General features: G+C 36.5%; 1 protein-coding gene across 1 annotated transcript in view; it reads right to left on the bottom strand.

Moving 5' to 3' along the window:
* Positions 1–17,143, bottom strand: part of trappc9 (trafficking protein particle complex subunit 9) — a 266,928-nt gene that overhangs the window by 193,415 nt on the left and 56,370 nt on the right. Inside the window, exon 11 of the mRNA XM_016233477.1 lies at positions 14,819–14,964. Within this exon, the coding sequence (XP_016088963.1) occupies positions 14,819–14,964 (146 nt within the window). The remainder of the gene's footprint in view (positions 1–14,818; positions 14,965–17,143) is intronic.

A 17,143-nucleotide genomic window follows, 5' to 3' on the forward strand; every position in this document is an offset into this window, starting at 1 on the left:
TTAAAAGAACCAAATACTTAAACTACTTCAGTCTGTGTGCATTGAATTTATTTAATACACGAGTTTCACAATTTGAGTTGAATTACTGAAATAAAGGAACTTTTCCACAACATTCTAATTTATTGAGATGCACCTGTAAACATAGAACTGTGAGAAATAAACATAGAACTGTGAGATATAAACAGAATTGTGAGGAATAAACATAGAACTGTGAGATATAAATGCAGAATTGTGAGATATAAACAGAATTGTGAGATATAAATGCAGAACTGTGAGATATAAATGCAGAACTGTGAGATATAAATGCTGAATTGTGAGATATAAATGCAGAATTGTGAGATATAAACAGAATTGTGAGATATAAACACAGAATTGTGAGATATAAACACAGAATTGTGAGATATAAACACAGAATTGTGAGATATAAACACAGAATTGTGAGATATAAACACAGAATTGTGAGATATAAACACAGAATTGTGAGATATAAACACAGAATTGTGAGATATAAACACAGAATTGTGAGATATAAACACAGAATTGTGAGATATAAACACAGAATTGTGAGATATAAACACAGAATTGTGAGATATAAACACAGAATTGTGAGATATAAACACAGAATTGTGAGATATAAACACAGAATTGTGAGATATAAACACAGAATTGTGAGATATAAACACAGAATTGTGAGATATAAACACAGAATTGTGAGATATAAACACAGAATTGTGAGATATAAACACAGAATTGTGAGATATAAACACAGAATTGTGAGATATAAACACAGAATTGTGAGATATAAACACAGAATTGTGAGATATAAACACAGAATTGTGAGATATAAACACAGAATTGTGAGATATAAACACAGAATTGTGAGATATAAACACAGAATTGTGAGATATAAACACAGAATTGTGAGATATAAACACAGAATTGTGAGATATAAACACAGAATTGTGAGATATAAACACAGAATTGTGAGATATAAACACAGAATTGTGAGATATAAACACAGAATTGTGAGATATAAACACAGAATTGTGAGATATAAACACAGAATTGTGAGATATAAACACAGAATTGTGAGATATAAACACAGAATTGTGAGATATAAACACAGAATTGTGAGATATAAACACAGAATTGTGAGATATAAACACAGAATTGTGAGATATAAACACAGAATTGTGAGATATAAACACAGAATTGTGAGATATAAACACAGAATTGTGAGATATAAACACAGAATTGTGAGATATAAACACAGAATTGTGAGATATAAACACAGAATTGTGAGATATAAACACAGAATTGTGAGATATAAACACAGAATTGTGAGATATAAACACAGAATTGTGAGATATAAACACAGAATTGTGAGATATAAACACAGAATTGTGAGATATAAACACAGAATTGTGAGATATAAACACAGAATTGTGAGATATAAACACAGAATTGTGAGATATAAACACAGAATTGTGAGATATAAACACAGAATTGTGAGATATAAACACAGAATTGTGAGATATAAACACAGAATTGTGAGATATAAATGCAGAATTGTGAGATATAAATGCAGAATTGAGAAATAAATGCAAAATTGTGAGAAATAAATGCAGAATTGTGAGATATAAATAGAATTGTGAGATATAAACAGAATTGTGAGATATAAACAGAATTGTGAGATATAAACACAGAATTGTGAGTTATAAATGCAGAATTGTGAGATATAAATGCAGAATTGCAAGAAAACAGACTAAACTATGAGATAAAAAGCCACAATTAACTTTTTAATGTTTTCCCATGGTACCAACAGGCTTCAATACTTATGCTCACCATGGCTACATTTATTTGATCAAAAACACAGAAAACAATTATACTGTAAAATATTATTACAATCCAAAATAATTGTTTTCTATTATAAAATAGAATCTTCTGGATGTCAACGATTTTTCACTGAGCTCCACTGTTCAAAAGACACCCACAGAGAACAAATAAAAGAAAGAGCCCTTGTGATGACCAATCAGTCATCAGTCCAGAAAGCAATGTTTTTTTTGTTTTTTCCTCTAATCCAGATCTCTGTACATACGATACACAAGCACACTCTGCATTAACGTCCCTCGGCAGTGACTCACACACTCATGTGACAGCTGCTCTTGAAGACGACAGGAAACCCTGCTCAAGTGTAGCTGACTCAACTCTCCAAACGAAACCTCCACAGAGATTCACCATCAATTCTGTATCAGTGCTGCTCTGCATTAGTGAGGAGCTCTCCTCAATGACTCGCATTGAGCTGAACTTCATGTTCTTCAAACCTCTGCAGCTACACAAAAGCAGAACGCTTTACTATTATGCAGCCCTGAGTGTATGAGCGCATGCTACAAGTGGAGTGAAATATCTTTTAAATAAGTGTACGAAGCTGTTAGGGATGGGTTAACACTCACAGGCCACCACTGCGCTCTGAAATAAATCATTTAAAAATTAATTTAACAAATTATTTTAAATTAAAGAAAAAAAAACACTCTATCTGCATACAATAAGTGTTATAAATACAAAAAGAATCTGAAAATTCCAGTTTCCACTAATATGTTTTCCTAAAGCTGGACTGCTTTTACAAACCGCTAAAACATAATCAGGCTTCGAGGCCACCTGAGACAAAGTGCTGATAAAGATATTAATTTGCAATTATAATGATTTCAATGAAATGTTAATGGCATAATTCAGATATGCACTTGTATTGTTACAGTTTTGTGTAAAATGAGAGTCTGATCAAATAAGGGCAAATAAAATATAAAGGGTCAAGTTGAGAGCACTGCATTGTGAGATGTGGTAGTGCAGTGTGCTCTGCATACATCATATTTTGGAAAATTGTAGTAGGGCATACAGAAAATACAGTACGCATACTAAAACTACTTCCAATACGCCATTCCCAACATGCCCAAGGTCATACAATTGCAAATGTCAGAGCAATCTAATTAAGAAGCCCTTCTAGCCTACATTAGACGTTTCTGTGCTAAAATGTCTTTATATACGACCTGTGCTTTTTGGTGTGTGTTTGTCTCCAGCAGGCCGACAGTCATTATATGGCCCCACACTGTGTCTTTGTCCATTACAGCTTAGCAAACAGGGATTGTGGGTCTGCTGTGGACATCCCACATACACAAGCACGTCAAATATTTGCCCTTTTGAGCGTGGCCTCGCAATAAACCACTCTAAGTGGTGTTGAGATCTGGCAGGTGAAGACGTATGCGGACCTAGACCCAAGACGCAGGATGGATGCACCTGTCACTGTCGCCGAATCCCATCTGTAGGGGTCAGGAAGCTTTCAGGGCTTTTACAGTGAGTGGGGAAAGCGAGAAAACCTTCATCTGTTCACTATCAAGCACCTTTTTCACACGGCTCTCTTCCCAATTGCAATGCTGCCTGACCACTAAGACAACAGCCCAGTGGCTACATTACAGACCTGGGGAAGCGAGAGTTTTGCACATGCAGTCTGAAAATCATGGGAGAGTGAGAACTCCCCGCGTGGGAACTCCTGCAGGTCATAACAAATGTTAACGAGAGATGAATTGGCTCGTTAGAAAGTGCTGATTATCAGCAGGCACACAGCGTGTGAGCAGCTGTTCACCCACATGCAACACACACACCGTGATACTACTACTCATACATAAATGCATGCAAAATGTGACATATAAATGAGTCAAGACGACCAATAAACAAACATTGAATTATTGCATTAATTCCTACATTACAGTGCTGCTAATTAGTAAAAGTAGATACTAAAAATAGATTAAAATATAAAAAAGGCCTATGCTTGCAATCATCTATTAGTCATATTTGTTAATTATTTAAAAATAATTAAATTAAACTTAAATGCATAATGATTTAAGTAAATAAATGATTATGTAAATTGTAGAATTTTTTTTTTACATAAGGATTAAAAACAAAATATTTGTATATATTTTTTTTTTATATATATATATTTGGTCATTTTAAATTATTTATTTTAAATGACATGCATTCATTAGAAATTATACAATAAAAATGTATCATTTTTTTGTTCATTTATATATTTGAAATTATTCATTTATTTCACAATTTATTATTTTAAATAATGGTTTATTCATTATAAATGTTAAATCATTATGCACTTATTTAAAATGTATTTTCCTTTTTTAATTATATATTTGTTTATTTTAAATAAATAAACCTATTTTAAATGACTAATTATACATTTTAAAACTATGTATTTAAAGGCATTTTTATTTATTTTAAGTATCAGAATGAACAAATTAATGAATGAATATGAAAAAATCTAGTATGAAGTATGAAAAATCCTGTTTCCACTGATATGGTCCCTTTAATTTGTAAGTATTCCTAAAATTGGACTGCTTGTACAAACCGCTGAAACAGCATCAGGCCGAGAGGCCGCCTGAGACAAAGTCCTGATAAAGATGTTAAAGAGTGTTTAATGCCTCATTACGTGCGTAATGGAGGAGGAGATATCTCTCTCTCCCTACAATAGCCATCCTTTAGGAGACAGGATAAAGCTCTCTCCTCCTGCTGTTCCGCTGGAAGACACACAACTCCAGACACCTGCACCGCTTCTGAGATTCGTCCATGCTCAGAGACGGAGGATATCTGCCCTTTGGCTCTTCTGAAAACACAGTTTACCCAGTGAGATACACCTCACTCCACATAAAACCACAAAACAACCACAATGCTGAACAAGAACCCCTCAAGAGCTCACCTTCTAGTCAATATAGTACAAATATGCACATCCATATACAGCAGCCTGAAAAAACATTTAGAAACTTAATGTCCAAATGTCAGTGCATTAGATTAGATATATTTGCTAGGTTTTGAATTATAAAACAGTACATTTAGTGCTGAAAATGAAAACATGAGGAGAACTGACTTCATAGATCCACAAAATAATGATCAAATGTTATATCGGATGAAATGACATTCAGACACCGTGTACTTTTTCGGTTTACTATATCTATTTCCAGAAAGTTACACCAGGCAAAAGCAGCACGGCTGGTTGAGTTCATAAACTGATAGCGCTGACAGCAGCCACGGTGGATCAACACACGCTACAGCTGATAAAATCATCTCACTTGAAGGAAACCTGCATGAAATGCTAGACTAAACAGCAACAATTTCACTTCAAGTCAACATGAAATAAATATAGGGATTGTTAATTCCAAGAGTGACCAATTAAAATCAAGTATTCTAGACAGCTGTGTAATAACAGCCAATGATATCACAGCCTAACAAAGCACAATCATGATGGACTAAATCAAGTCCCATCCTACATTATGTCCAGCTCAACCTTCAGTTGCCCTCGCAAATGTGTCAAATTGCAAATGATAAATGCATTATGAAGCCTGCTGTCATTAGTGGAACCCTGAAGAAAAAACCAGACAGGAGATTTAACAAGAAAAGAAACCATTAATGCACACACTATACTGACTGCTTGTATCATCACAAAACGTAAACTATATTAATCAAGTAGCTCTAATCTGCTAAATGCAACTATAAGGCATGAAAATACGAGATTTGGAGAAATGTAGCATTACATCACTTGCTCACCAATGGATCCTCTGCAGTGAATGGGTGCCGTCAGAATGAGAGTCCAAACAGCTGATAAAAACATCACAATAATCCACAAGTAATCCACATGACTCCAGCCCATCAGTTAACATCTCGAGAAGTGAAAAACTATGCTTGTAAGAAACGTTTACATTTTAAACCATTGTTTCTGGCCAAACTGTGAGTCTATAATCCCTAAACCGTTTCCTCCCGTTTCTTCAATCCACTGCTGTCAGACAAGACAACTTTTTCTTTCCACTGGAAAAAGCAATATTATGAATAGAGGACTCATATTTTAGCTGGAAGCAACAGTTTAAAGTTAAAAAAAAAGTCTTGATAAATTTGTTTCTTACAAGCGCACAGCTTTTTGCTTTACAAGACTTTAATTGATGGACTAGACTCGTGTGTATTATTTGTTGTGACGAGTGGGGCGGGGCCGAGAGCCGTGGGAACGGAGCAAGGCCGGTGGAGTAATTGATAATGAGCAATGGACTTTATTTTGTGTTTTGTGTGCGGCAGTCGTCCGTGAGGGGTTGCCGCTTTACTTTCATTTTAAAGCCGGTTCTGTGATTAGTAGTAAATCTCCAGCACATGCTTTCAGATGGAGCGGCATTTACTACACAGAGCCGTAGTTCACTGACAAGCTACACAAAATCGCGTTCATAATCGGCAATGAATCGCCTGCGATTTTGAATGCGATTTTGCGTAGCTTGTCAGTGATCTACGGCTCTGTGTAGTAAATGCCGCTCCATCTGAAAACGCGTGCTGGAGATTTACTACTAATCACAGAAGCGGCTTTACTGACGAGATGTGCATGAAAATCGCATTCGATTTTTTGCACAGCCCTAACTGCATGTTCTTTACAGACATCTAGCACTGCAGAAATAACGGCATGACTGTCAAGCACACAACCATTTTGTACATTCTTAGACTCATTCTGTTCTTTTTGGTTAGTTCCGGTCAAGCTCACAGATCTGGATGTCAGATTAAAGCATTACCAGAGGCACAGTTTAGATCAGATCGTTCAGAATAACTCGGAAGAGAACACAAGGTCACTAGATGTCACAGAGATAATTACACAGGCCTGTTGTACTCGAAAACCTTTGCTTCCACTGTTTTAACGCTGATGAGTTTCTTTTTTAAATGCTAATATATAATACTTAAAATAATAAGTCACATCTGAATATGCACACATCCCTACCATAGTATGCAAAAAGCAGTATGAACAAGAAGTAGAATGTCCAAACATTCATGAAAAAGTAGATGAACAAAACCCAGATCACCCAATGATGTGATGAAACAGCCTGTCTGATACAGGGAAACAACTGTTTAGATTAATTATTTTTGCATTGCACAAATATCTTATTCCATTCTGCACTTCATATTATGGCCTTTGTGGTTAGAAGTGGAAATACAGATGCATAAAAATCTTTTCAAAGCAATTAATAATTAAGAAAATACACATTTGCACTTGTTTTGTTTTTTTTAATGGTGAGGACCTTAGACCTGCATCAGGGAATCTTTAAATGCAACTTGCTTGTTTTCATCTCTGAATGTGCCATTTAAAATTGCGGCGGGGTGTTTTGTTAATAGCAGCCTTGAGGTGAGGGAAGAATTGTTTGGCTCATAACCAGCAGTTTTACAGCCTTTGCATACAAAGAAGCTCCTTTTGGACTGAATATCAAATATTCAGATGCGCTGGCTTGCATCACAGCAGAGATCTCTGCAGTATAATCAGAGACTCCATAAAAAAATCACTCAAAATATGCTACTGACAGCTGGAATGGGTCATTATGGTAGACAAATATACATAAAATATATATATATATACATGGGGGGGGGGGGCTTTTATGATTTCCCAGGCTGCATTTATTTGATGTGAAGTACAATATTGTTTCAAATTTAAAAACCTGTTTTTTATTTGAATATATTTTAAAATATAATTTATTCCTGTGACGCAAAGCTGAACATTTTAGCATCATTACTCCAGTCTTCAGTGTCACATGATCCTTCAGAAATCATTCCATCAACTTTATAAAAATGTCTTTACCGTCACTTTTGATCAATTGATCGATGAACAGACTGAACATGGACGAGAGTTTCAAGACTGAATCCCAACAGGTTAATGAAGTCAAAATCTTGATCAAAGCTGCGAGTTTCATATTGGCTATGAGTGAATATTTTTTTGCGTCTGGGAGAAGTCGTCAATCCAATCGTAACTATCCAGCATGGGCGAAAATAGCTACAGACTTCCCTTCGGCTCATCTATCTCACACACACCTGAAGGATGCTGGTCTCTTCTCTGGGAATAAGAGTAAATATATTCACTGTAGGAGAGGCAGCTTGAAGGCAGATGGTTTCTCTACGCGCACTGGGACCACAACAAGTCATACATTTAGAAAATGAGTTTTGGCTCTGCGGATCGGGCTGAGATTGAACAGTGTTTGAGTTTTCCATCGGGCTGCTGGAGAGTTTGCTCTGATACGGCTGAAGTCTGATTTTCTGCTCTGAAGGGAGTCGACCGCATCCATTTCTGATAAAATAATGAATATTTTATCTGTATCAAAACAGCCAACACCCATGTGTTTTTTCATCTAATGAGTCCCAAATTAAACAGCCGTCAATATCAAGTTAAGCAAGAGAGTTTAACACTACACACCTCCAGAGAACATCATGATTTCAGGAAATCTGAACTTCATGATTTTCATTACTAAAACGTGCAAATATACACCCGACATCTGGGTCTACTTGAAAAGTCTGTTTTAAGATCTACTGTGAGAGCAAATTAACCCAGGCCTTCCAGACAGTAATCAAAACCTCTGAGAAAGAAAGTACAAAACTCAGCTTTGAAAAGCAATGTTGTATTTTAAGTATTGTAAAGTGTTAATAATGAATTTACTCAAAATGCTGAATATATACACTGCCATTTAAAAGTTTGGGGCCTGTAAGATCTTTTTATAGAAATTAATAATTTTATTTAGCAAGAAAACACTGAATTGATCAAAAGTGACAGTAAAGACATTAATAATTTTACAAAACAATTCTATTTCAAATAGATATTATTCTTTTGAACTTTCTCTTTACCAAAGAATCCTGGGGGGAAAAAAACTCGAAAACTCACGGTTTTAACACTGATAATGAAATAATAATAATAATAATTGATAATAAGAAGAAATCTTTCACCAAATCAGCATATTAGAATGATTTCTGAAGGATCATGTGACACTGAAGACTGGAGTAATGATGCTGAAAATTCAGCTTTGCATCAAAGGAATAAATTGCATTTTAAATCAAATTCAAATAGAAAACAGCTATTTTAAATTCCAATAATATTTCACAATATTACTGTTTTTACTGTGTTTTTGATCAAAGAAATGCACGCTTAGTACGCATGGCGTGTGTTGTTACACTCTAAAAAATGCTGGGTTGTTTCAACCCAATGTTGGGTCAAATATGGATTAACCCAACTGTTGGGTTAAATTTTGGTTACATTTTTAAATTAGTTTTTTTAACCAAACAGTTGGGTTAGTCCATATTTGACCCAACATTGGGTTGAAACAACCCAGCATTTTTTAGAGTGTATGAATTCTGCTTTAGATACAAGTAAAGAAAAGTCACAATAAGTCTCAAAACTCTTTAAATACATAAATTGCATTTGTTCTACTATAAATGTAAGAAGCCTGCTTATGTTTAATGGTTTTATCGAGCACTAGTCTGCAGAAATAATGATCTCTTGATTTAAAATCAATGGCATTTCCAGGAGACCATTTACACGGCGAATTTGATCACGAACCTCACAAAACTCCACACACTCAGTAAGATAAAGAAATTGACTTTACGTCAAGAGAGACCTAATCTCCCCTCCCTCCATTGCGAAGACTTTCCAATGTAGCCAAGAAAGACATCGCTCTCGTTTTATGATTCAAGACGCAAACAGAATCAGGCAGAACTTGGCGGCCTCGAAACCTATTCTCCGCCTGTGCAATTATAGGAAAACCCATCTCCTGTTATATAACCCCCTTTATTTTACAGCAAACACCAATCTCGGTTATAGAATCTGACGTGGAAGGCAAAGCACTACACAGAGCATTAAATATTCTGTTAGTCTGCAGCCGCGGCGCTGGACAGATGAGCAGAGCGGCTGTTAACTCTGATATCTGATCACAGGCAGAAATGAGAGCGGTAGAGGAAATGAAGAACGGGCCGAAACTCTAAATGCCCCTCAGTGCTGACAATTCACTCTCGGTTCTGTCCAGAGAACCAAGACGCCTGAAAATTTACGGAAGCTTTCAGCTTTTGTGAGGGTGGCTGTCAAACTTTCTAAAATGGAAAGCACTAGAGAGACAAAGCTTGAGAATATTCCAATGAAACTTCCTGAAATTGTATTTGGATCAAGGTGTGAGATTCGTGTTGGGCTGAACCCATGGCTTCACTCCAAAAAGCTGTGGGCTGTCCGAAAGATTGAATCACAGGTGTGTAAACAGAGTTTAGAGTTTAAACGCTGCAAGAAAATAAATGTACTGTAGTACAAGAAGGACCACTGGGATATGAGTAGGATTTCTTTTTTGCAGAGCCAGGATTGTAAAGCACACTAAATAAGCATCGCACAACTGAATCTACAGCATCATATAAACATCAACCAATACCTTCCAGCCCCCAACCCCCATTTAAGTGAATAAAAACATTCCTGAAGAAGAGACTTTTATGAGCCAATTCATTTTAATAATTTAAAAGCATTTCGGAATGAGTGAATCTCATGAGCTGGTTCTTTTTAGTGAATCAAAAACATTCCAGATACCCGAACAAATGATTCTCATACACCAGTTTTTTTAAGCGAATTAAAAAAAAAATCTGAAGAAGAGACTTTTATGAGCCAATTCTCTTTGCTAATTTAAAAACATTCCAGAATGAATGAATCTCATGAGCCGGTTCTTTTCAGTTAATCAAAAATATTCCAGACACCAGAACAAATTCTTCTTCTAAGCCTATTCTTTTTAACGAATCTAAAACGTTCCAAATTCTTGAAACAAATGATTCTTATGAATGGATTCTTTTTTGTTATTAGAAAACATTTTAGAATGAATGATTCGTATAACTGGTTCATTTTAGTGAATCAAAGACATTTCTGATTCCCAAACTAAAGATTACTTTACTGTAAGCTGGTTCTTTTTAGTGAATTTAAAATGCTACAGATCAAATGATTCTTATGCGTCAGTTTTTTAGCAAATCAAAAACATTCATGAACAAAAGAGTCTTATGGGCTGGTTCTTTTAATGGAATCAATATAAAAAAAAAATTAAAACGTATTCTGATAGACCAGGTTTTATTGAATCAAAAAGAAGCCCAAAATGGCATTACATGCCTATCGACTTTTATTATATGGAAAAATCGTTTTCAAAGTATCTTATTTTGTGTTCCACAGCAGGCCAATTATTGAATTATTCCACCCCTAAGACAATGAAAAGTCATTAAAAAGTGTCTGCACTTTCAACAAGAACTGCTTAATCAAAATTATCTCATATTTTGGCAAAGGAGTTGCATTTCTTCCCAATATTTCTTCTCGGATCATTAATGGAACCAGATCATTTATTTGTGATTTCCCTCATCCCTATTCAAGCTGCACACAAAATATAACTTCTCAAAATAATTAGGTTATATACAAACGCTTCAAAAACGTTTCCTACTTCACTCTCATCAGTCAAATACAATTATGCACATATACCTTGTTGATTTAGTTAATGCACGACTAAATGTACCTCACGCAATCCCTGCCTGTGTGTGTGTGTTTGTGGAGGCTGTTCGCTTTGATAAAGGTCTTCTCTCCAGAGACATCTGGGGTGTGTGTGTGTGTGTGTGTGTGTGTGTGTGTGTGCCCTGCCTGTGTGTGTGTGTTTGTGGAGGCTGTTCGCTTTGATAAAGGTCTTCTCTCCAGAGACATCTGGGGTGTGTGTGTGTGTGTGTGTGTGTGAGTGAGTCAGACTGCTTTCTGGCAAGAATAAGAGCGCAACAGAACAGCAAAGAAAACACCATCTAGCCTAGTTGATTTGGCACAAACACGCACTAACTAGCTTACATACCAACACCACAGGGTTAGAAACAGACACACAATCCAAAATCAATGCAAACGTTCTTTTCAGTTCTCAAATCAAACGGAGGAGTGTTTACCTGGGTGCTCATTACATGCAGCCTGGCCAAATTTAGTGTGGCGCGTCATCGCCACATAAAATATTCAAACCAATAGAGCCTTGACGGCAAAACAACAAACAAGTGACATTTTTCATCGGCCCAAAGATTTTTCTGTCAGGGAATGTGCGCGACTCCGAGACGTTAGCCTTGGGTGCTCGGCTTACCTCGAGACAGGCGTGACACATCCTCCTCCTGCCTGTGGCATTCTGGGAAATTATTAAGCGGGCTTGTACCAATCAAACAAGAAGGAGGATTGTATAATGCGGCTCGTTTACAAGCCACGTTTGACATCGCAAAGTGCGTGGGAGCCGTTAAGCAAGAAGGGAATGAATAATTGAAATTGCTAAATGAGGAAAACGGGATTTCGTGGATTTGAGACAGTGTTGGAGGAATATGAGAGCGACTGCGAGGTGAAGGCCTTTGGTGATTACTAGACGGGTGTGCAAATAAATGGTTATTGGACACAGATATCAGGTGTGTCATCACTCTCTCGGATGTGGAAAGTCTCTAAACAGACTTTCTGGAGAGTAACATGTCCAATCTGTGGTATTTATTACAAAGATAAACACTCAAATACATATCTTTAACACATTTTCACAAGAACGATATCCATTAATAATTCTAATTGAAGTTTCAGAACCTTAATGGGATAATTCAGCCAAAAATAAATATTCTGTCATCATTTACTTGCCCTTGTGTTGATCCAAACCTGTATGACTTATATTGAAATATATTTAGAAAAACTATAATATCCTTTTATTATATGGACCAAAAAATAAATGATGACAAGTTTTATTTTTGGGCGAATGAATCCATTTACGTACACAAAACATGCTTCATTTTGATACGTTCATCACTGAACACAATAAAAACTTGGAGTGAGTGAGTCACATTGATTCAATGAGTTCATTCAGTAAAGCGTTCATCAGACTGATTCAAACTGATATCTTGAGAATCTTTCTGAACGGATCATTAAAGAAACAGCTCATAAGAGTCATTCACATTTGCAGAGCATCGCCACTGAAAACAGAAAGGGAGCCAAGTCATATCTAATGTAAAGATTTTTTCACCATTTTTATAACCTGCCAGGCAAATATAATGTTAAAATTACACTGGGAAAAAAAAATGGTATAGAAACAGTTTTCACTCAGATATTGCAGGTAAATTTCACAATGTAAAAATTTACATTTAAAAATGTAAATATACACAGTATAGAAAATGAAATGGTATTTTCTTGTACATCAGTGATCTGTTTTACTTACCATTTCGAAAAATAATACCATAACTATACAGTACCGTAACATGATACTTTGATACATTTCATGGTATTCATTTAAGATAGTATTTAGTCGGTACTTCAAAAAATACCATTGAATATAAATACAAAAATCGAACTGTACTATGGTATTTCTCAAAGAACCACAGTATTACCATCTGATAAACTTGCTGTACCACATAATTTTGATATATCCAGTTATAATATTCAAATACCATTGTATTTGTTGAAGTACCTCAGAGTAGCACAACTAAAAACAAGCAGCAAAAAGTACCATGAAATTACTGGAGTACCATTGCAAATACCATTTAAACACTATGATGTATATCAAACTATCACAGGTACTACATGAAAATTGCATGGTATAGGAATATTATAAAACCTAAATATCAAAAGTACTATAGTAATTCCAGCACTGTACTATGATACTTTAATATACACCATGGCACGGTATGATAATTATATTCAAATACCACAGTATTTCATGGCATTCCTTGAAGTACCTTAAAGTACCACACTTACAAACCAGTACCAAAAGCAACTACTATAAACTACTAGAAGATGCTTGGAATACCATGTAAATATGATATGAAACTGTGATTGATTATGTATTTATATTAGGGGTGACCCCGAATAGTCGAAGATGCAATGCTTCGATAGGAGGAGCCTGATTCGACTACCAATCGCACAGTCGAATATTCGCTGAGGTGTTATGATCATGCCATTTGGCTATATGGGGGTGCTCAATGTCTGATTTCACATAGAACTAATGGTTGTCTCCCAATAAGTTAATATACAGTCTATTTATTTAATGCTGTAAATAAGAATCTGAAAAGAAAGAAGCTTTTAATAAATATTTTTAATGAGCGTGAATAAATCCAAGCACTCCTATAGATTTAAGTTTCACTTTCCATAATCCGTGACCGACAGAGAAGCATCTTGGCAGCAAGGATTTAAATCTTTAGCAAGACTCAAATTGACACAGGCAGAGTGAAAGACTGGATTTTTTTGATCAGGTAGGGTATAAGTGATTTCAAAACATTTAAGCCGGTTTATATATCAAAGAATTATGAAGTACTATCTAAATCCCATGGTATATGAATATAATCAAAACATTGCAAATACCACAGTATTACCACCACTCTACCACGACTCTTTGATGTATATCATGATGCTGTTTGATTATGATATTTATATACCATGGTATATTTCATCGAACATTCATTTGAGAACTATGGTATTAAATACTATGGTATATACTGTATCAAAGCACCACAGTTTTAGCTTGTAATACTGTCACAGTACCAGCTAGTCACCATGGTTTGAATTTTTAAACAACTACACTGGCATAGTATTTTTAATGTGGCAATGTGTTCTGCTATTTGCCTTAATAAGTCCATAAATAATAGAGCCTGTGCCGTGTGATGCTGCTTAAGAGATCCAGAAAACACTTCAACTCCTTCCAGCCGCCTCCGACTGCCAGCAGGGAAAGAGACAACTTAATGACAGCACCTGTCATAAACATGAATCAAACAGACCACGTGGAAGCACAATGGTGTGCGTTTAGTTTAGAATCTTTTAACAGTAATTAAGATCGCTACCGAAGCCCATCAGAGCAATACCAGCCTACATAAACAGTGTGTGAGGTGAAAACTCAAAGATCATGCTAATATACCGTAATTAAAGTCTCAGAGAAAACAATAACTCACACAGAGGAAGTTTAAGAGAGATCTGGGAAGAAAAACAACTCACCGATTTTCTTCGAGCGCTCGTCTCCTCGACTGTGCATTGTGATTGGAGAGTAGATGAATGGGCTGGCGCTGGACATGCCCTGTCCCAGAAGGCCTTTCACCTTATGAGGACGCAGACTCACCGGCAGGTTTAACAGAGACACAGATCTAAAGAATCAAGCGAAAAACAGAGAGAGTTAGGCCTGTTTCACATATTGAGTAAGCTCTTCGGTGTCACATGATCCTTCAGAAATCCTTCTAATATGCTGATTTGCTGCTCAGGCAACATTTATTATTATCATTGTTGACAGAGTTGAGATGCTTCATATTTTTATGAAAACTATGATATACATATTTTAGGATGCTTTGACAAAAAGAAAATTCAAAAGAACAGCACATATTTGAAATAAAAATATTAGCACTACTATCACCCATATTTGAAGGGATAGTTCAACCAAAAAATGAAAATTCTGTAATGATTTACATTTCAAACCTGTTTGCCTTTTTGACTTTCTTTAGCAGAACTGAAAAGAAGATATTTTGGAAGGACAAGATGATAGAATGTTTATTTTTGGATGAACTATCCGGTTAAATGCTGGAAAGTTAACCTACAAACCCCAAGTATTAAACTTCGGCACATAACTCTTCCCACAATGCTTGTGCAATTGGACATGAATGATTCCTCAAATCAAGTGAGAGGTGTGCTGGTAGTCTATGTGATCAGACTTACAACTTTCACCTGATGGACGATAAAATGGGCTAAAAAGAAATTCCACAGACTTATACTGAAGCTATATCTACTGATCAGAATAGAAAAAAAAGTCTAATTTGACTGGACTGAAATCAGTAACCTACCTCCCACAACACCACCTAGTAACCACTCCAAAACCCAAGAAACCACCTAGAAACCACCCAAACACCTTAGCAACCACTCCAAACCCTAGAAAACCACAAAGCAACTACACCAAAACCCTGCCAACTACCCAAGCACCTTAGCAACCACCCTAAACACCAAAGCAACCACCCCATACCCTAGAAAACCAGACTAAACCTCCAGAAACCACCCACAACAGCCTCAACACAACCCAAAACACTTTAGCAATAAGCCAAAAGCTCTAGCAACCACCCCAAACCTTAAAACCACCCTAAAAACTCTAGAAACCATTAAAAACATCATAGCAACAACCCCAAATGCTAACAACTACCCGCAACCACATAACAACCCTTCCAGACACCATAGGAACCACCTCAAATCCAAGAAAACCACCCCAAATTCCCTAGCAAGAACCCCAAAACCCTAGCAACAACCTAAACACCTTAGCAACCACCCCAAACTCCCTAGCAACAACCCCAAAACCCTAGCAACTACCTAAACACCTTAGCAACCACCCAAACACCTAAGCAACCACCCTAAAACCCTAGTAACCACTCACAACACCCTAGCAACAACCCCAAACGCTAACAACTACCCGCAACCACCTAATGACCACTCCAGACACCCTAGCAACCACATTAAATCCAAGAAACCCACCCCAAACTCCCTAGCTACAACCCCAAACCCTAGCAACTACCTAAACACCTTGGCAACCACCCCAAATGCCTAAGTAACTACCCTAGTAACCACTCACAACACTCTAGCAACAATCCCAAATGCTTACAACCACCCGCAACCACCTAACAATCATTCAAGACACCCTAGCAACCACCTCAGACCCTAGAAAACCACCTCAAACCTTTAGCAACCAAACACCTAAGCAACCACCCTAAAGACCATAGAAATCACTCACAACACCCTACAAACAACATAAATGCTAACAACCACCCGCAACCACCTAACAACAACTCAAGTCATCCTAGCAATGACCTCAAATCCTAGAAAACCACACCAAACCTCCAGCAACCACCCCAAAACCCTAGCAACCACCACAACTGCTAACAACCACCCGCAACCACCTAAGAACAACTCCAGTCATCCTAGCAATGACCTAAAATCCTAGAAAACCACACAAAACCTCCAGCAACCACCCCAAAACCCTAGCAACCACCACAAATGCTAACAACCACTCATACCCTAGAAAACCACACCAAACCTCCAGAAACAGCCTCAACACCACTCAAAACACTAGCAACATGACAAAAAACCCTGCAACCACCCACAACATCCTAGCAACCACCTAACAACCAACTACTTCACCCCAGCAACCACTTTATATAACAGAAGCTATTTATAAGAAGCAAGAAAGAGAGAATATTAAAAACCAAGACTGTGATTTCTAAAAAAAAAAAAAAAAAAAAAAAACTGGCATAAATCGGGGTTTTTTCTGAGTTTTTAAATCACACTCTCAAC

Source organism: Sinocyclocheilus grahami, unplaced genomic scaffold, assembly GCF_001515645.1.
Source record: "Sinocyclocheilus grahami isolate Dianchi unplaced genomic scaffold, SAMN03320097.WGS_v1.1 scaffold432.1, whole genome shotgun sequence".
Taxonomy (NCBI): Eukaryota; Metazoa; Chordata; class Actinopteri; order Cypriniformes; family Cyprinidae; genus Sinocyclocheilus; species Sinocyclocheilus grahami.